Source organism: Cherax quadricarinatus, chromosome 10 (genome assembly GCF_038502225.1).
Source record: "Cherax quadricarinatus isolate ZL_2023a chromosome 10, ASM3850222v1, whole genome shotgun sequence".
NCBI lineage: Eukaryota > Metazoa > Arthropoda > Malacostraca > Decapoda > Parastacidae > Cherax > Cherax quadricarinatus.
Genome location: NC_091301.1, coordinates 42,560,690 through 42,583,298, shown reverse-complemented (window position 1 = coordinate 42,583,298; position 22,609 = coordinate 42,560,690). Strand labels below are relative to the sequence as shown.

Sequence of the window (22,609 nt, the reverse complement as noted above, 5' to 3'; positions counted from 1 at the left end):
TCAATTTACTGAGTATTTTTTCATGGTAACTACAGTAGACCGTCGTTTAACACGGTTTTTGTCTTGCACGTTTTGGTTACAGCACGATTGAAGAATTGCGGCATATTTTTGTTTAACACTTCGTAAAATTAGTTTAACACGGTTGCGGGAGGGGAAAAATTTTTGAGCTCGCGGTCGCCCGCGGGGTGGGATGGGTTACAGCCATCCCCAGCTAGCATCAGCCATCCCCCACCCCCACTGACATGACTGACTGACTTGGCTGGCTTACTGAATGACTTGGCTGACTTGCTGAATGACTTGACTCACTTATTGACTGACTTGACTTACTGGCTTGACTGACTTACTGATCTGACTGAATGACTTAACTAAGTGACTGACTTATTGAATTGACTTACTGACTTGACTGACTGACTTGGCTGATTTATGCACACTACAGTACAACCATCGACTTCAGTACCAGAACCTCTACCATCCACCTCAGCCCAGTAGGACCACAACATAACTCTCCACTCTCTTCACAATCATCGACGAACACCAGCACCCACAATTTAAGGTAAGAAATACTATTATTTCTATTGCATTTGTACAGTCTTAAGCAGTAACAACATAGTACATCACGACAATGAACTACAATTACATATTCCTTTTATTTTTGTAAGATCTAGAGGTCTAAAAAAAAGTTGTTTGACTTTTTTGGGGCTCCCAGGAACGTAACACTATTTTTCCCATAAGTTCTTCAGTTTGCTTAACACGGTTTTGTCTAACACGGCGTTTTCAGGAACGTGACTACCGTGTTAAACGACGGTCTACTGTATTTCTTAGCTTATCTATACGCCTTGGTTTATGCAAGTCTTTATTGAGGTTGTGATCGGAGTATATAGTATTTGGGATTGTTCTATCTTGATTACTTCCTCAGTAGCGCTGTGCTGTGTATCCCACAGGCTAACGTGTGGTGGTAAGAGATGAAGAGGGAGGGTCGTGGGGTAGTAAGAAGTGAAGGGGAGGGTCGTGGGGTAGTAAGATGTGAAGGGGGAGGGTCGTGGGGTAGTAAGAGGTGAAGGGGGAGGGTCGTGGGGTGAAGGGGAAGGGTCGTGGGGTAGTAAGAAGTGAAGGGGAGGGTCGTGGGTAGTAAGAGATGAAGGGGGAGGGCCGTGGGGCAGTAATATGTGAAGGGGAGGGTCGTGGGGTAGTAAGAGGTGAAGGGGGAGGGTCGTGGGGTAGTAAGAGGTGAAGGGGGTGGTCGTGGGGTAGTAAGTGAAGAGGGGGGGTCGTGGGGTAGTAAGAAGTGAAAAGGGAGGGTCGTGGGGTAGTAAGAAGTGAAAGGGGGTGGTTGTGGGGTAGTAAGAAGTGAAGGGGGAGGGTCGTGGGGTAGTAAGAGGTGAATTGTGACAGGAGCAAGGTTGCTGGGGCCCCACTGTTGTGTTGTACGCTCTCTCTCTCTCTCTCTCTCTCTCTCTCTCTCTCTCTCTCTCTCTCTCGCGCTCTCTCTCTCTCTCTCCAACATACACACACACACACACATACATACACACACACACACACACACACACACACACACACACACACACACACACACACACGCACGCACGCACGCACGCACACACAAATAGGTGAGTACACGTACACGTGCACTCATTAAGTCTAGCTAACATCTTGATTTTGTTGATTTATTGGACAAGAAGGTTTTAGAGAACATAGCAGCAGCAGCAGCAGCAGCAGCAGCAGCAGCATACTGCGTATGGCGTAGTATAGCCTCCCCGTCTGTCCCTTACACTCCTCTTCCCCCCTCCCCTCCCCCCCGACGCCCCTCCCCTTCAGCCTTGACTTACACTTCCCGCCGCCCATTCCTGCCAACATTGATAGCGCCGCCCACTACACCGCCCACAGCTCCTCTTGCTCTCTAGTATACTGCTAACCCATGGCTCCTTTCCCTCCCAGCCTCGCCTGAATAGTCTCTCTCTGGCCGTTAAGTGTTCCTCCTAGGCAGGTTGCTTGGGGTATTACACCCACCCCGGGTGAAGGGGAGTATGCTGTATCATTTTCAGATTGATTGATTGTGAACTCTTGAGGTAGCAGCTTGATGGACAACCACTGTCCATGGAGGTACTGTCTTCTAGTAGTATGACGTGACGCAGGTATTTAAGTAGGTTGATGGACATCCACCATCCAAGGGGGTATTATCCTTCTCTTATAATAGTGTGACAGTGTAATAGGTTGATGGACAACCACCACCCAGGGAATCTTGGTCTGTAACCCTGCTGTGATCCACAGAACTGTTTCCACTAGTGTTATGGCTGTATAGAGCTACGGGTCACTAGAAGCAACAACTTGCTTGTTATAGACTTGAAAAGGCTCACTCCCGAGCAGTAACTAATCTAAGACATGTTTTGCAATACTTTTTAATTACATGTGTGCGTGTTGCCACCAACAACCTGGTTGATCAAGTACTCAACCTGAAACTCTGCCTTCAGCCTCTGCTGTCAGGGTGGAAACACTCGAAACTGGTTACTGGCACGTGTCAGTATGTTTCTAATACTCGGGTTCTCCAGTGTGAATAGTGGTAGTTCACTTGTGTGGTGGCTGCAATACCAAGTGTGTTCACGTGTGATCTACCTGGAGGGCATTCCGGGGATCAACGCCCCCCGCGGCCCGGTCCACGACCAAGGCCCCCCGGTGGATGAGGGCCTGATCAACGAGACTGTTACTGCTGGCTGCAAGTAGTCCAACGTACGAATCACAGCCCGGCTGATCCGGCACTGACTTAAGGCATCTGTCCAGCTCCCACCTGAAGACAACCAGGGGTCTGTTGGTAATGCCCCTTATGGCTGGTGGGAGGCTGATGAACAGTCTTGGGCCCCGGACACTTACTGTGTTTTCTCTTAGTGTACCAGTGACTCCCCTACTTTTCACTGGGGGTATGTTGCATCGCCTGCTAAGTCTTTTGCTATCGTAGGGAGTGATTTCTGTGTGTAGATTAGGAACCAGTCCCTCTAGAATCTTTCAGGTGTAGATTATATCATCTCTCTCGCCTGCACTGTAATGAGTATAGGTCAAGTTCTTCCAGGCGTTTCCAGTAGTTAAGGTGTTTGATGGAACTTATACGTTCAGTAAAGATTCTCTACATTCTCTAGCTCTGCAATTTCACCTGCCTTAAATGGGGATGTTAATGTACAGCAGTATTCCAGCCTAGAGAAAACAATTGATTAAAAAAGGATAATCATTGGCTTAGCATCTCTTATCTTGAATGTTGTCATTATCCATCCTATCAATTTCCTCGCAGATGTGATAGTGGCATTGTTGTGGTCCTTGAAGGTGAGGTCTTCGGACATTACCACACCCAGGTCCTTCACATTACTTTTCCTCTCTATTGTGTGATTAGAGTTTGTAGTATACTTAGTCCTAACTATTATTTCCTAAAGTTTTTCATAACGGAGTAGTTGAAATTTGTCTTCATTGAACATCATATTGTCTCTGTTGCCCATTGGAAAACTTGGTTTATATCTTCCTGGAGATTTGCCGTGTCCTCAATGGATGACACACTCATGCAGATCCTAGTATCGTCTGCAAAGGATGATACAGTGCTATGGTTTACATCTCAGTCTATGTCTGATATGAGAATGAGGAACAGGATAGGAGTGAGTACTGTGCCTTGTGGAACAGAGCTCTTCACTGTGGCAGCTTCCGATTTAACTCTGTTTACCATTACTCTTTGTGGTCGATTGATTAGAAAGTTGAGGATCCATCTGTCTACTTTGCCAGTTATCCCTTTATCACGCATTTTGTGAGCTATTACACCATGGTCACACTTGTCAAAGGTTTTTGCAAAATCTGTGTATACTACAACTGCATTATGCTTGTTTTCCAGTGCATCTAAGACCATATCATAGTGGTCCAATAGTTGCGAGAGGCAGGAGCGACCTGCTCTGAAACCATGTTGCCCTGGATTGTGCAATTTTTGGGAGTCCAAGTGATTTGCTATTCTGCTTTTTAGAGCTCTTTCAAAGAGTTTTATGATGCGGGACGTTAAAGCTATTGGTCTGTAGTTCTGTGCTACTGCTTTGCTGCCACCTTTATGGAGTGGGGCTATATCCGTTGTTTTTAGTGACCGTGGAATCTCACCTGTGTCTGTGCTCCTTCTCCATAGCATACTTAAGGCCCTTAAGAGGGTTTTTTTGCAGTTCTTTGTGAACACACAGTTTCACGAGTCTGGGCCTGGGGCTAAGTGCGCCTGGGGCTAAGTGCATGGGCATGTCGTCAATGGCTTTCTCAAAGTCTAGTGGTGTTAGGGTTATGTCAGAAATTTGGCATACATTGGTAGGGTTTTGGGGCTCATTCATGATAAAAAATGTTTGGATTGCCTATCTTTAGTGTTTAGTGGCTCGCTGGACACAGAGACATATTGAGATTTCAGTATCTCACTCATTTCTTTGTTGTCATCTGTGTAGGATCCGTCTTGTCTGAGCAGGAGCCCTATCCTAGAAGTGGTTTTTGCCTTGTTTTTGGCATATGAAAAGAAATATTTCGAAATTCTTTGTTTCACTAATCATTTTTAGCTTCTCTTGTCTCTCTTGAATCCTGTACGAGTCCTTTAACTTTAGCTCAATATTTTCCACTTCCCTGGTTAGCGCTTCCTAACGTGTTTCAGATAATTTGGCATTCTTGAGGAGCTCAGTGATTCTTTGCCTTTTCCTGTAGAGGGAGCGTCTCTCTCCAGTTTACTTCTCTACTATTTTCTTAGAGGAATATACCTTGAACATGCTTCAGCTACCAAGAGGTTGATCTTTTCAAGACACTGGTTAGGGTCCATGTAATTTAAAATATCTTTCCAAAATGTTGCATTTAGGGCATAGTTTACCTGATCCCAGTTGATGTTCTTGTTGTTGAAGTTGAATTTGGTAAAGGTACTTTCATAGCTGTATGCATTTTGCTGATCAGGGCCCTCGTGCATGTAAGTCTGGATTTCGATTAGATTGTGGTCAGAATTAATTGTTTTTGATATTATGTTTCTTACCAGGTCCTCATTATTTGTGAAAATAATGAGCTTGTTGGCTCCACTATCTGCTGACTTAGGATGTGTTTATTGCAGAAATTCAGCAGCTCATGTGTGTGTGACTTTTCATCTGAGCTGCCTCCAGGGATTATTTCTGCTCCAGCATTATTTTCTATATTCTTCCATTTTGAATGTCTTAGATTGAAGTCATCAAGCAGCAAGATGTTTGGGGATGAGGCTGTAAGGTTTTCCCAGACAGGAGTCAGTTTTTGATAGCTGTTCTTTGAACTGTTGGGAAGTTGCATCTGGTGGTTTTTATACAAGCACAATTACTAAGTTTTGGTTCTCGATTTTTATTGTTAGAACTTCAACTACATCATATGTGGTGTTCAGTATCTCCGTGCAAATGAGCGACTTTGACATACAGGCCAACCCCCCTTGGTGGTGACTGCAGTGCCAAGTGTGTTCACGTGTGTGGTGACTGCAGTACCCAGTGTCTTCACGTGTGTGGTAACTGCAGTACCCAGCATGAGAGGTGATAGTTCACGTATATGATGACCGCAGTACCCAGTATGAGAGGTGATAGTTCGTGTGCGGTGACTGCAGTACCCAGTGAGAGGTGGTGGTAGTTCAGATGTGATTCCAGTACTCATTTTGAGTGGGTGACTGCAGTACACGTTTAAATAAAAACTGATTGATTAATTTATTGGGCCAAGCAAGCCCCGAGCTCACATAATAAGCAAGTATAAACCAAGAAGTGTGACTTGTTTCCATCATGGTGCCTTATTACTTATTAGACTTTTGCAGATGCTAACCACTTGTAAATAATTCCCCAAGTCATTGCCCCCGCGGCCCGGTCCCAGACTTGGCCTTCTGAGGCACTGTTTACTGTGGCTAGTTGTTAGGAGACTTGTCATTTCTCTCGATTTGCTCAGAGTTCAACTCCGGTATTTTTGGTTGTGAGCTGAGCATGCTATACTGCGCTTCTAGGCCTCTCGGTATATGTGGCACAATTGTGTGTAATCGTAGAGTATAATAATTTCTCGAGGTGCAGCTAGTAGATCTTCCCTTGACTTCTCTTCCTGTGTGTTAGTCCATTTCCCGTTCCTGCGTGTGGGGAAAGCGGTAGAGAGTGAGAAAGAAATGGACTATCCTGAGGGATGGTAATTCCCAGGAAAGAGTAGACTCGACCTCTGCTGTACTGAAACGTTAAAGCTCTTGTAGCTACTGAAAGTGTCCCAGCTGATGCTGACACATTACGTCGTATATGAAACCCACCCTGTGTGATAAGTACACCAGGAAAACAATATGGTGTTGGTTCCTCAGTAAGTATAGAATAGGGTAGCCTCACACTGCAGGTGTATTAAATTTTACTTAAAACTAAAAAAAATAAATGTAGGCCTTCTTGTTCAAGTAGACACGCACTACCTTTGTGTGGACAGGTTGGGATTTGACCTTTTCCCGAAGGAAAGCCTATTTATCAAACACCTGTGAGGCTCGGTGCTCTATTCATTTATTAGACCGACGCTTTGCCATTTATTTTCCCATGCACCATTATTGAGATGTTCACTACATGAATGAAATAGCGCATCCAACTTCCGTTACACCTTACGTTTCAGAGAAGCCGTCTGATATATTTCAATACTAGTGAGCAGTGTTAATTAAATCCCTGACGTGCACGAGTGACGAAGGAGGGAGGTCGATGGTATTATGGGAGGCTTAGCATTTATCATAACTGTTGGACGACATCTTGGGCTCTTTCCTTGAAGCCTCTGAATAGGAGCACGGATACAGTCTATACGCTTACTGTCAGACTTGTATTAGTATTGTCTGAGTTTTAAGGAGTGAGGGTGTAGATAAACATGTAGGGGCTTTTCAGTTTTGAAAGGTCCAGTCCCCTTTCTGGGTTTGCAAGATACCATATTATAATGTTTTGGTGTTGATGCCTCACTGCTGAGTGCAATAATAGAACTTTACCATAAGGTAAATACATGCACTGATCTGTGAAAGTATAAATTTTCTCTGCAACTTTCTCCCTCTATTCCTCCTTCCCGCTCCTTCACTCAGTTTGCTCCTATTACCAGTCATGTTTTATTACATCTCATTCATTAGCAGAACCATTGCAATATTTATTATTTGTACATAATAAACTTAAGGCTTACGTTAATTAATTAGTTAATTGAAGATTTTAATGTATGTGGGAAGGGCGTAGTATATTTTTAACATTTTGAGTGAATTTCGAAGTGTGGTATATTACTATGATTTTAAATGTAAAAGTTAAGGTTATAATTGATGTTACCAGGGCAGGTCGTGTGTGAGGCAGGTTACACAGCCACAGGACAAAGCCTTTTTAAACTGCCTCTCCTAATAATGAATCTATATATAAATGTGCCAGGGTATTGTGTAGTAGGAAGTACAGTTATCACGCGTTTATTATCTGTACTAGGTATGCATTGTGAGAATAGTGGGTAACGTTCAAGATATATGTGGTATGAAGGTGATAGTGGAAGGGCCATAATGTCGGGGTTGGCAAAGTCACCACCATCACCGCTCCAGTCTGTTGTCTGGCAGCGCTGTGCCCTTGCTTCATCGAACCTTTGCGTTACACGTCTCGTACGGCACCCTGACACTCGCTTTGTTTTCTTATTAACACTTTGAATGTTCTCCACAATTTGCACGTCACATATAGTTGCAATAAATCACTAATTTATTCATTTCCAAAAGTTGTAAGCACTATGCCGCCGGGGTGGCCACAACAGCTGGGCGAGGCTGGCTATCCACTGCCTACTGTGATCTGGCAGGTTGAGTGGTGCCGCTGCTGCCTTGTTGCTGCACCCCGGTGCCGCTGCCACTTAGTATTAAACTTAATATTTTATCAACTTTCCTTTCTGTATTGTAAAGCTTGGCATATGTTGGCTCCTCGATGCTATGTAAAACTTGTGGTATATTTATTTCTTGCTGAAGTCCATATAGAAATTTTCAGAATTGTATATTAATTACGAGTCCCATTCTTGAGCTTGTTGAGGGAGAGAATGTCTGGGGACGAGAGCTGCGGCATGTGGGGGCTTGAGAAGAGCTTGGGACGAGCTACATTATTGTTGTGATGGCGGAGGATCGGTAGTGAGAGTGGCTGGGGACGAGAGCGCGCCACTACCTCTGTCTTGGCCACACAGCCAGCAGAGCTTCGCGAACGTTTTCCATAACCTTCGTCGCAGTTTCGTCCCCATGCACTTTTATTTGCAACCTGCCAGCTGCATTTAATGCACATGACATTCTTTTCATTTATGCTTTCCACCAAATTGGGTATTAGCAAAGTGTGTTGTCGTTGAGGATGGCGAGTCATATTGTGAGAATCTCAGAAGTACGATGGTAAATAATCGATCAGGTCTTTGTGGGAACGTCTTAGTAGTGTGTTGTATTTGCAGGCAGGAGTGGTGTAGCGCCCTTGAATCCTCCGCTTGCCCTGGCAGATGTGCGGCGCAGGCGGCCAGGCTACACTGCACTTGCCCACTCTCCTGAGTCTTATACCATAGATGCATAGGCTCACCTTTACCAAGCCTTGGCACGCCCACAATACTTTGCTTTGAGTTTAAATATACAACACATCTAAAGACAAATTGCGTCGATGTGGTTGTGGAGGATATAACTGGCCACGGATTGCTTGAGCTTGACCCCTGCGGCCAGGCAACAGTCTTGGCTTCACAAGTGCTTGCTCACGCCATGGTCAAGCCACCCATATTGTAGTGCAGGTGACACTGGTGCACTTTTTGCTTCTTGTTTCAGTATTTAATGTGGGGGTCGATGAGTCTCAAACCACACCAGCGTAATACACTGCTAGGCTCCAGGTAGTTGCTCCCTCCTAGTAAGTTTTACACTACTAAGTTACACCAGTGTAAATGTGGAAAGAGTAATAAAGCTCATTGGGGGGATGCTTTAAGTGGTGGCGTTGAGGTACTGGGAGGGCGTGTGTTGCGGGTGTGCCTGGTTGCAGCAGCTGACTGCTGCTGCTCCTCCACACCCCCTGCGTCGCCCCCGCCCTCACTGCTGCTGCTCGCCCGTCCGCCACACCGACCGACCCCAGCCCTCGTCTGGGTTTATATCTCCCTCTACCATTTTGACTGAAGCCTGCCACACTTGTGAATGAATCGATACACACACGCATGCGCATTTCTGCCTTCACCAACCTTTCCTAGTGCATGTCGCCTTACATGAATTTACACTGGAAAGAATTCACTTCCCTTTCTTTCCCCCATTTTCTCAATTTCTCCCCCTCTCTCCCTCATTTCCCATTAGTCTACTCCTCCCACTCCCCTCCTCTCCCCTCTCACTCCCCTCCCCTCCCCTCTCACTCCCCTCCCCTCTCACTCCCCTCCCACTGCCCTCTCGCTGGAAGTCGAGACTGGCAAGATTTAAAACCTGTGAAAGACGGATTTTTAAGGTGGCAGCGACAAGGAGGGCCCATCATAAGTTCAGCACAACCTAAGAACCTATATAGAAAGTAGATCGAAAAATATTTCTCAACAAATAATGACAGATGACAGAGTTACAGGAGAACTACGCCTATAACACTTTAAATTCTGAATTAATAGAGTACTTAGTTTTAACAATAATAATAATGTCCCGTCGTCTTGACATCCACCCGTCAAACATTTACCTTTGATATACCTTACCTCTGATGAGTTTCGAGAGTCTTACTATCGGGGTCCGGCCATGGGCCAGGCTTGCCTGGTGCTAGCCTGGTCAATCAGGCTGTTGCTGCTGCTAGCCTGGTGAACCAGGCTGTTTCTGCTGGAGGCCCGCTGCCCCACATATCCATCACAACCTGGTTGATCTGGCACCTGGTGAGGATACTTGTTCATTTTTTTTCTTGGAGACTTCTGAAACACTTGCTCCAGCCGTGTTTCTGATATCTGCTGGTAAGATGTTGAATAGTCTGAGGCTACGAATGTTGTTATAGTGTTACCTTATTGTGCTCACCGCACCCCTGCTCCTCACTGGATTTATTTTGCACTTCCATATCGCACTCCAGTATGTTGTTATGGCAGTGTGCAGATTTGGGACCAGGCCCTCGAGTACTTTCCGGGTATATATTGTCATGTATCTCTCTCCTCCACTCCAGTGAGTACATGTTTAAGACTTTAAGGCGTTCCCAGTAATTTAAATGCTTTACTGGCTCTCTGTGGTCCGTAAACGATCTCTGTATTTGTTCAAGTTTTGATATTTCTCTTGCCTTGAACACGAGCAATATTCCAAATGAGGGAGCGCTAGCATTATTTCCCTTGTTTTGAAAGTTCTCAATACCCAACCCGTCACCCTCCTGTTGTGATCTCACATTCACCCCTCACCCTCGCACACCCACCCCTAACATCCATTCCCATATACCCATCCACACCCGTTATCCACCCTCACCCGTTATCCACCCTCACCCGTTATCCACCCTCACCCGTTATCCACCCTCACAACCTCCTTATCCACCCTCACACCCTATCCACCACTCACACGCCCCTTAACCACCCTCACACGCCCCTTAACCACCCTCACACGCCCCTTAACCACCCTCACACGCCCCTTAACCACCCTCACACGCCCCTTAACCATCCTCACACACATCTTATCCACCCCTAATACCCACCCCCGAACACCCACCCCCACCCCCGCACAACCACCCCCGCACACCCACCCCGTGGCCTGGCTGGCAAAAGCTCTCGCTTCACACACGGAGGGCCAGGATTCGATTCTCGGCTGGGTGGAAACAGTTCGACGCGTTTTCTTACACCTGTTGTCCTTTTCACTTAGCAGCAAATAGGTACCTGGGTGTTAGTCGACTGGTGTGGGTCGCATCCTGGGGGACAAGATTGAGGGCCCCAATGGAAACAAGACGGACAGTCCTCGTTGACGCACTGCCTTTCTTGGGTTATCCTGGGTGGCTAACCCTCCGGGGTTTAAAATCCGAATGAAATCTTTTCTTACACCTTACAACTGCCTTCACCTCCCATCCACCCCCACATCCACCCCCCACATCCACCCTCCACACACATCCACCCTCCACACACATCCACCCCCACACACATCCACCCCCACACACATCCACCCCCACACACATCCACCCCCACACACATCCACCCCTACACACATCCACCCCTACACACATCCACCCCCACACACATCCACCCCCACACACATCCACCCCCACACACATCCACCCCCACACACATCCACCCTTCCCTTACATCCCTCCCCGCTTTCCACTCCCACATATTTGTCCCCACACATCCACCCTTACATCCATCCTCACACCCACCCCTTACATCCATCCTCACATCCACCCCACCCCTCACATCCACCCCCACCCCTCACATCCACCCCCACCCCTCACATCCACCCCCACCCCTCACATCCACCCCCACCCCTCACATCCACCCCCACCCACCCCTCACATCCACCCCCACCCCACCCCTCACATCCACCCCCACCCCTCACATCCACCCCCTACCCCCACCCCTCACATCCACCCCTACATACCCTCCCCCGCGCTTTACATCCACCTTTACACACACCTTTTACATTCACCCCATACCCATTCTTTACATCCTCACACACCTATTCTTACAATTTAAATTAATGAAAAATCACCCCTTTTTATGGCATGTTTAATCTGACGAATAAAATCACCAGCCCTTAGTGATGAAATTGTGTATAGCACTAAAATGTTTATACAATTCATTTTAATAGATTCATTAAATTATTTTATACAATGTTTACTGTCATATTAGATGATGGTAAACCCCTGTGGTACTTCATGCAACAATGATGGGAAGGCAGTAGCTGGCCAGGGACTAGGTAACATGTGATTCAACAAAGTATTTCATAACTTAAACTGGCAGATTGTGGGAAATTTAAAAGTACTGTATGTATAGTATTATTTTTTCTCTATGCTATATACAATACACATTGTACTTGGTTGTCTACATGGCACAACAGTATACAGTGGACTCTCCCTTTTCATCTTTAATTTGTTCCAGAGAGTCCAACAAAATGTGAAGTTGACTAAAACTGAAACCATTTTCCCCATAAGAAATAATATAAATCCGATTAATTCGTTTCAGACATCCAAAAATATAAACAAAAAAACATTTTATAGAGAAGAACCATATTCCATGGCTTACTTATCTATCACAATTCATCTAATATGACATAATAAACAATATTAACAACATAGAAACATGATATATACTACTCTAGAATGAATAAAATATGTCATTACGTATGTGAGGAGTAAGTGGTGGTGATGATGTTGGGTTTATAAGGGACACTGAGAGAAGCTGTACATATTAGTGGTAGTGGAGGCGGCATTGGAGGCCACCAACACTGTTCACATAAACAATGTATGTAATTTATAAATAAGAAATATTTACACATACTGTACCTTGGAGATGTTGGCATTGGTTTAGGGTGGTGGAAGATAGGCAGGGCAGCATATGATTGTCAGTGACCCTATATACCTCCAATAACATTGGAGGAGTCAGTTAATGCTACACTTTATCGGTAGCTGGCGCTATAGCCTTTATCTACTCCTGCTGCTTTAGTATTGTACATATCGTACATATTGTACATATCGTACTTTAAGAGCTTTTTCTTGAATTCTATTATGTTTCTCACCTTCTCTATCAACGGGCTGGCACTTTGGGCCCATGGTGGCTTATTTAGCAGTCACACAGAATAAACAAGTGCAAACAACAACGAATTATTATGAAATGTTTCCTATGGCCTCGTAGAATAATGTTCACTCACCCATAAACAAAGTGGCATTGCCTCTTCAGAATGCATGTGTGTGCGGCACACTTGGACATGTACCATACCACCGACGAGAACAGAGGAAAGCAACAAAAACAGAGCCAATAATTTTACGGAAAAAATCGGCAGTAATGGAAATGAGCGAAAACAGAGCCCAATGAAAAGGGAGGGTCCACTGTATACAGTCATCCCTTGGTATTCTTGGGGGTTTGGTTCCAGGACTCTCTGCAGATACCAAAATCCACAGATGCTCAAGTTCCTTACATAAAATATCGTAGTGTTTGCATATACAGTGGAACCCTGAGTTTCAGACATAATTTGTTCCAGAAGGCTGTTCGAGTGCTGTTACCGAACAAATTTGTTCCCATAAGGAATAATGTAAATTAGATTAGTCTGTTTCAGACCCCCAAAAATACACTTACAAAAGCACTTAAAATAATACACTTATATAGTTGTTTGAGTTGGGAGGTGGCCGAAACTCAGGGTACCACTGTACAGTGGAACCCTGAGTTTTGGCCTTAATCCGTTCCAGGAGCTAGGCCTAAAGTCGAAGCAGTATTTCCCATAAGAAATAATGTAAATCCAATTAATTCGTTCCAGACCCGCAAAAATATTCGCAAAAAAATACATTTTTTGAAGAATAACTATAGTTTTACATACACAAAACAATTATAAATGTATATAGTACTTAAATGAATAATGAAATAGATAAACATTTAAAATCACATTTACGTACCTTGTTGGCATCTGGAAGATAGGGAGGAGGAGAGAGCGAGGACTTATTATTGCCTCCACCACTGCCTCAACCACTGCGGTGGTGCACCACCTCGTATTTTTGTACAATTTCTTCACTTCTATGGTGTTTCTCACTTTCTTTACCAAAGGGGTTCCACTAGGAAGTTTCTTAGGGCCCATGGTGACTTATTTCAGTCATAATCAATAAACATCCACTAAACACAATGAATTTATTGTGAAATGTTTGGATGAGCGAGCAGGGTAATCGTCACTCAAGGATAAACAAAGCTAGACTGGCTCATGATGCCTATGTGGGCAGGCGGACATGTCTGGTACACCAGCCGAAACATGGGGCACAGGCCGAAACTCGGGACAAAATTTAGCGAAAAAAAAGTGGTCGAAACTCAAAGCGGCCGATACTCAGGGCGGCCGAAACTTGGGGTTCCTTTGTAACCTACCTACGTCCTCCTGTATACTTTAAATAATCTCTAGATTACTTACAATACCTTATATAACGTATATGCTATTTACATAATTGTTGTGTTGTTTAGGGGGGTAATGACACTTGCCAAAACCCTGGTTCTTCTCTCTTGATAGCCCTCATATGAAGGTGATGATGATGATTGCTGTATGGTGCCTACAGTGCCAATGTGGTGAGGTAATGAGATGGGTGGTACTGTAGGTAAGCAGTGAGACATCAGGCAGGATCTGACGGTGTCAGATCATACAGGATGATAGAAGGATCGTCTACATTAGAAGAACCAGGTTCCGATTGCAGGCATTGACTCTTTGGAGGAGGCTCAACAACACTAATGTCAGGATCTGTGGACATTGAGGGCTGAGGATCTTGAGCATTGAAGGTCGAGGCTTCACAATTGCAGATGATTTAGTTAGAAACACGGTTATAGGAAGCTGTTTCTTTTTCTTTGCCCCATTTTTGCCGTGGTAGGGGCAGCACTAACACTTCCACAAATTTTAGCTTCTTTATGCTTTATTGTGTGAATGCTCCATTCATTCTTACCAACCATATGGCCCACTTCAGCAAGCGACATGCCACTTTTCAAAAGATTTAAGATTTTTATTTCTTCATCAAATCAAGAGATAACACTTTATGCTCCTCTTAGCCTTTAAGGGATTGCTTAGACCACTTAATTGCTTTTTGGGAATCATATTTTCACAGAAACGAAAGGTGCACACAGAAAAAGTAGCAAGAGTAGCGAGTGAATGAGATGAGAGGTGAACAATGCTCAAACAATGAGCATTGTTTGCCTACACATTACTATATTCATGTGGATTTGGTGTGGTACTTGGTGTGTGACAAATTCATATTTTTTTTTTTTAATATTTTCAGGTTGAACCTGCAGATATGGAGGGCCAACTGTATATGTTGTGCTCTGTTAAATGAGTTTTATTATTAGAATTTAGAAGTCAGTTTTAGAGTGCTATTTTATGTGTTCCAAATTGATATCTAACTATAACTGTACTATAAAACTATTGGTAATGTACTAGGCGAGTTGTATTTCACAACATAATGTTTTTTTTTCTCCTCAGATGTAATGTAGTGCGTGATGAAACGTCGTGTTGATGATCTGTCTGGTCGGGGCGAGGCAGTGTCAGGCATTGTTAGTGCTGGGTGTGTTGCTGGGGGACTCACCCAGGGGGGGCAGGGGGTTGTCAGTGGCCCCGGGGGGGTCGGTGGGGCACCAGGGAATTACGTGCGAGGCTCTACCATCACACAATTGGGTACTCGCCCCGGTCAGCCCACTACAGCAGCAGTAACTGCAGCAGCAGTGGCTGTGACAGCTGTTGGAGCACCTGTGCCTGGGGTTGTACCTGTGCCAGTCACCAATGCTGGTCAAGGGGTTGGTGGTGCACCTTCACCTCTTGACCACCAACCTCATAATCCAGCACCTCAGCCAGGTAAGTTCATCCTTCCTCTGTTCCTTCAACAACTCATACACTTTCAGATTTAATTAAGGCGGATGTTTTAAGAATGCAGTATTTTTTTTTTATTATCATCACACTGGCCGATTCCCACCAAGGCAGGGTGGCCCGAAAAAGAAAAACTTTCACCATCATTCACTCCATCACTGTCGATGGTGAAAGTTTTTCTTTTTCGGGCCACCCACCCAGTATATTACTATTCAGTATACTGCTTCTCCTCACTTAACGATGGAGTTCCATTCTTAAGACCTCGTCGGTAAACAAATTCATCGGTAAGTGAGGCGCATATTATAATGGTAGTGGGTTTGTATCAACCATCTTTGATATTGTTTTAGTGTCACCTTTGCACCATTTATAACATTTCTGGTATATTTTTAAATGTTTGTACAGTAGTGTGCTGTATATTGTAATAAACAGAATAGAGGAAATCAGCCCTAACATACATTATTTAGGTATGAATACTGGTCGAAGAGCCCATCGTAATTCCGAGTAGTCGGATGTCTGATTATCTAGTCTGGTACTGAAAATTTTCAATGAACTTTCTTTACTAGAAAGGTTAGCTTCAAGTAGTTTCAAGACACCCTACCTGCATATTTTAACCCTTTCAGGGTCCGTCCCGTAGATCTACGGCTTTACGTTCAGGGTCCAAACCGTAGATCTACGTCATGAGCTCAGCTCACTCTGATAAACTGTGAGTGGTAAATTTGAGCCTAGATACGAGAGAATACATCTATGTGGTATGTGTGCACCACATAAAACAAATCCTGCAGCACACTGTGTATAATGAGAGAAAAAAAACTGAGACCATGATTTTCGATTAAAACAGCGACTTTGCAGTGTTTTTTCATATGTTTTTTATAGTTGTATTTGTGATTTCTTGGTCTCATTTGATAGAATGGAAGACATTACAGAAATAGAGATAATTTTGATTGGTGTTAGCACTGGAAATGGCTTGAAACTGAGCTCAAAGTGGCGGAAATGTTAAATTTTTGCCGATGTTCAAGAGTAAACAAACGACCTCACACGTCTAATACACGCCAGCTGGTGGGTCTAATATACATTCACAAATGTGGTGATGATATTTATACAATTATTACAATATTGCATAACAGTAAATCTTCTATTTTTTGGTGTGAATAAAAATTCATTATGTGAATAAAAAATCAAAATGGAATTTATTTGTAAAGCCTCAAAACGTAACTAATGAACAGAGTTAATGTTAGTTTAGTGCCAGGAATACCTACATTGTTTATTCTGGACCCTATTTTGAAATTGGAATATTTTGAACTTTTTGTTAAATTGGCCAAATTACCAATTGGTATGTGAAACTTTAATAAAATTAAAAACCCTGTAAGTACACCTACCATCTGACTTACGACTTGCTCGACTTACGACCACTCGCCTTATGACCGTGTTTTTTATGCCAAATTTCTGAGAAATAAACAACTATTTGTGTTGTACACAGTGTTTATCCTAAACCTTACAGTATAAAATACAGAACTAACAACATAAAAAGTAAAGCAAAACATGAAATACCAAAATAAAACAATAAAATAGTCATTACAAAAATGTTATGTTGATATTCAGTAGTAAAGTTCGACTTACGACCGGTTTCTCGGAACCGAACTCGGTTGTAAGTCGGATGGTAGGTGTAGAAGGAAAATTGGAGACGAAACATCGATAGTTTGAGTACTCAGAAGGCTCTTACCCGCCCTCAGAAAAGAAAAATTTTTCCATTCCTTTGAGCCCGATTTCAAGCTACTTCTGGTTCTGAAACCAGTAGTATGTCTTTCATTTTATCAAATGATACCAAGAAATAGTCAGTACAAGAATAAAAACCATACTAGAAAACACCACAAATTTGCTATCTTAGACCAAACATAAGGTCAGAGGTTTGTTTTTACCATGATGCGGTGCATCATGGTAAAAATACACTCTCCGGACAGACTCATTCTCCCATGTCTAGGCCAAAAGGTAAGTTTCACTTCTTATCTGAGGGATTTGAGCTTCAAATGTAGATTAATGTAGTGACATGTTGAGTTAGTAATGTAGATCTATGAAAGAGATTTGAAGGGTTATAGATAGTTGAGAGAAAATAAAGAATAATGTTATGTTAAAGATGCGTACCACAAAATGAAGACAGGTTACAGCTGCAAGAACAATGGACAAATGCCATAAACACTATGGGATAAATACTCACAATCATCAGAGAGTCAGACTTCTTTAGATAATTAACTCAAATTACCTACTACCCCCAGGATGTAGTGTGGAGAGGGTGGTAGGTGGTGCTGGAGCCTGCGTTCCTCTGAAACTAGCACTTCAGTCATAAATGACCCACACCAGTCATACTCGTGCACACAAAAGTTATGTCCATATGTGTGAACTTTTCCCTCCTCACATAAAGTATTAATTACTTGTATTACAGGTAACTAAGGTTCACATGTTGAGATTACATAAATTTTACAGCTGTGAAGGTACAGAAAACTGCATTTTCATGTTACCATTTTGCAGTAAAAAAAATAAATCTGGAAAATAAGTTTATGATAGGAGACAAAGTTTTTAAACCTGGGAGATAGAAAGTTTTTAAACAAAAATAAGAGTCCATCTCAGGCATGTTGATGTAGCTATTTTTCGAGTTGGCACTAATGTCACATAAGTTAAATTGCAGATTTTAATCTATTAACTGTGTCTTGTGTACTAATACACAATTTTTTTTACTTTGGACTCGAATTTGTCGCATGCTGCCATTTAGGCTTCAAATGTATTGTTTGGGGTACTAGTTATTACTTGCCTCCTAGGAAAAAGTCCAGGCTGTAAAGGTGCTCATAGGACATTGCAAGTAATAACAACCAGTCAGCATGGGCTCATAATGATAGGTTGACACCAACATTTCTTGCAGTGCAATCCGGGAAATACTCTTAAATTTGGACTTGAGTGACATCGAGGTCCCGTGGCTCAGTTGGTAATGCACTCAGTTCACATACTATACTGAATGTCCATGGTTCAATCCCTGGCAAGAGTGGAAGTGTTAGGCATGGACAATTTGCCAAATGTTTCACAATTTAATGATAGCAGAATTCAGCCAAATTGTCCAGTAACAGATGATTCCAATAAACTTGACTACTTTCAGTTTTTCTTCAGTGATACTATGATGAATATTATTGTTGCCCAAACAAATAACTATTACAAATACAGAGTGGCCAACTCTTAGGTTTCACTGAAATTATGGCTTCGAAACAGGAAGGACACAACTGTTGTGGAGCTGTATATCCTCTTGTAACAGTAATACTGATGTGAAACATCCATAAGAATAACATATTTAAATATTGGAGTGCAGATAGACTTGCAGCAACACCAGCTTTCAGTCAATTATCACACACAAAGCTGTTTTCACTGGTTCACTTACGGAAAGAAGTTTGAGCATTGTAAATACGTATAGTAATTGTTGATTTACTTCTGTATTGGATAAGTTTAAAGTAGAATATTTTGCTTTGAAAGTTTGGTTTCCACCCCTGAGTCTAAAATCTCATTAAAGGCTCTCTCCATAAGGTTATAAATTTTTGGAACCTGCATTAAGCCTTAACCTTTTCACTCCCTAGCCCCCGCTGTTTGCTTTTTAACCCCTTAACTGTCCAAACGTAGATTTATGTTCACTCGCCCAGTGCTCTGAATATTTTGAATTTTTTTTTTTAAATAAAGAGGACATTTTTTTACATAATGTAAAAAAAAAAAATTCTAGAGTCAATACTTATGGAGATACAAGGCCGCAAAGTTGGCACTTGTCGCTCACTTGACGGCAACGTGAAGTGCTGCCTCTTGCAGAAGCATTGCCGATATACCTTTTATTTTTTAATTTGCATAATTTTTATGTTGTGATAATTACAATTTGTAGTGGTTCTTGTGATTTCATAGTTAATCTTTGTTCTGATACTAATATAAGGTACTGAAATAGTACTCAAATACATGTATTCACAAACACAGTGATAGGTGAACATTTTTACCTACCTTAGTCACATACTGTTGTCTAGAAATATACATATACATAATATTTATAGGTCCCAACAATGCTTTGGATACACGGGAGTATATTATAATACAGTGGACCCTCGATAATTTTGTAAGGCGCGAAGGTCGTAATTTTTGAAAATCGTAACATTATTTTTGTCAAAACATTGACTCACGAATCGTCGTTTGACTAGCAAATAGTCATTCATCCCGGACATGTACGCACGGCTCCGAGCCGCCTAACACTCCCTTCCCAGCCAGTGTGGCATTGTTTACCAGTGAGTGACAGTCCCCTCACTTGTTCATATGAAATATTTCATAATACAGTGTATTCCATTCATTTTAGTGCTTGCAACTGCTGAATAAGCTACCATGGTTCCGAAGAAAACTCCTAGTGCCAGGCCTTTGGTAAAGAAGGTGAGAAATATGATTGAATTCCAGAAAAACATTGAACAATATGAAAGTGGCGTACGTGTGGCCGAACTGGCCAGGATGTATAAGAAACCCCATACAACCATAGCTTCCATCGTGGACAAGAAAAAGGAAGTCAAGGAAGCTGTTGTTGCAAAGGGGGTAAATCTTTCTTTCAACACACGGGCCATATCCCACCGAGGTGGGATGGCTCAAAAGGAAAAACGAAAGCTTCTCCTTTTACATTTAGTAATACACCTACCATCCGACTTACGACCGAGTTCGGTTCCGAGAAACCGGTCGTAAGTCGAAATGGTCGTAAGTCGAACTTTACTACTGAATATCAACAAAACATGTTTGTAATGACTTTATTTTATTGTTTTATTTTAGTATTTCATGTTTTACTTTACTTTTTTATGTTGTTAGTACTGTATTTTATACTGTAAGGTTTAGGATAAACTTTGTGTACAACACAAATACAGTGGTCCCTCGTTTTTCGTAGTTAATCCGTTCCTGGAGTTGCTACTATTATCGAAATCTACGATTTTCGAATCAATTTTCCCCATAAATAATGTAAATACAATTAATCCGTTCCTGATACCCAGAAGTATTACAACAAAAAATTTTTTTACATGAAATATAGATGTAGTGCATAAACAATACAATGGGAAATGATGAATGAAACATTAACAGCATAACACTTACCTTTATTGGAGATTCTTCTTAGTGTATGGGAAACTGGAGGAGGAGAGAGATTGGATTGTTTACAGTTTGGAAGGGGAATCCCCTTCCAGCAACACCTCAGGTACCAGTTGCTTTCCACAGCCGGGCTGTGGCTCGTACGTTGGTTTGCGTGCAGCCAGCAGCAACAGCCTGGTTGATCAGGCGCTGATCCACCAGGTCGTCTGGTCACAGACCGGGCCGCGGGGGCGTTGACCCCCGAAACTCTCTCCAGGTAAACTCCAGGACCACCTTGAGAGTCACTGGAGTCCTGTCTCGTAAAATAACTGTGGAGAGAGCTCTGTTTCTGGCGTCTCTTTAACACTTCCCTAGAATGACCCAAGACTTTGTCACTGTACATGTTGCCAACATGGCTTGCAACAACCTTGTCAGGGTGATGTTTCTCCATAAATCTTTCCATCTTACCCCACATAGCAAAAATCTCTTTAATTTCTGAAGAAGGCACCTTCTTCCATCTCTCTTCCTCCTCCTCTGCAGCAAGATTCTGAGGTGCGATCTGTTGCTGTTCCTGCTGAAGCTCTTGCAGCTCCTCAGTGGTGAGCTCTTTGTTGTGGTCTTCCACCAAACTCTTCCACATCTTCCAAACTCACATCCAACCCCATGGAACTCCCCAGTGCCACAATTGATTTAATAGCAGACATAGGCTCATCAGGGTCAGTCCCAAACCCTTCAAAATCCCTCTTGTTGACACAATCTGGCCACAATTTTCTCTAAGCAGAGTTCAAAGTCCTGGTAGTCACTCCATCCCAAGCCATACCTATAAGGGTTATGCAATGGAGGATGCTGAAGTGTTCTCTCCAAAATTCCCTTAGGGTCAAGTGAGTGTCTGTGGTCACAGTCAAGCACCTGTGAAACATTGCTTTGGTGTAGTTTTTTTTAAAGTTTACAGTGACCTGCTGGTCCATGGGCTGGAGGAGAGGAGTGGTATTCGGGGGCAAGAACTTTACTGTGATGAACCCAAACTCCTCAGAAATTAGGTCATCCAAGTTTGGAGGATGAGCAGGTGCATTGCCCATTACTAGCAGGCACTTGAGATCCAATTTCTTTTCTAGGAGGTAATTCTTCACACTAGGGCCAAACACTTCATTGAACCACTCAATGAAAATTTACCTCGTGACCCATGCCTTACTATTAGATTTCCAAAATACACACAATTTACTCTTCATAACATTGTTTTTCCTGAACACTCTGGGATTTTCAGAATGGTACACTAGTAATGGCTTCACTTTGAAATCCCCACTAGCATTAGCACAGAACATGAGCGTCAGCCTGTCTTTCATAGGCTTGTGTCCTAGCATTGCCTTTTCCTCCTGTGTAATGAAGGTTTCAGTCCTTCAGCCTCTATGTACTTGAATTCATGCACATATTTTCAGCTGCCTTGTGGTCCAAACTGGCAGCCTCACCATACTGTGTATGCCAGTACGGTTCTTAAATCTCTCAAACCAACCTTTGCTGGCCTTAAATTCACTCACATCTCCACTATTTGCAGGCAGTTTCTTTACCAGTTCGTTGTGCAACTGCTTAGCCTTTTCACAAATAATTGAAGTCATAAGAGTATCTCCTGCTAATTGTTTCTCGTTTATCCACACCAATAATAACTTCTCAACCTCTTCGAGTACTGGTGATCTCATTTTTGTCAGCATAGTTACCCCCTTTGCAACAACAGCATCCTTGATTTCCTTTTTCTTGGCCACTGTAGAACATATGGTTGTGTAGGGTTTCTTATACATCCTGGCCAGTTTGGCCGCACTTGTGCCACTTTCATATTGTTCAACGATGTTTTTCTTAACTTCAATCGTATTTCTCACCTTCTTTACCACAGGCTTGGCACTAGGAGCTTACTTTGAAGCCATGGTAGCTTATTTAGTACTTGTAAGCACTAAAATGAGTGGAATATGAAATATTTCGTAGGAGCACGTGAGGGGACCTTCGCTCACTGGTAAACAATGCCAGACTGGCTGGGTAGGCAAGCCGCCCTGGCTCACACCG

The 22,609-nt window shown here is 43.0% G+C and overlaps 1 protein-coding gene across 1 annotated transcript in view; it reads left to right on the top strand.

Annotated features, from left to right (window-relative positions):
- Positions 1-22,609, top strand: part of LOC138851027 (paired amphipathic helix protein Sin3a-like) — a gene marked incomplete at its 3' end in the record, with an annotated part of 156,944 nt that overhangs the window by 65,921 nt on the left and 68,414 nt on the right. Inside the window, 1 exon segment of the mRNA XM_070083798.1 lies at positions 15,071-15,439. Coding sequence (XP_069939899.1) covers positions 15,088-15,439 — 352 coding nt within the window.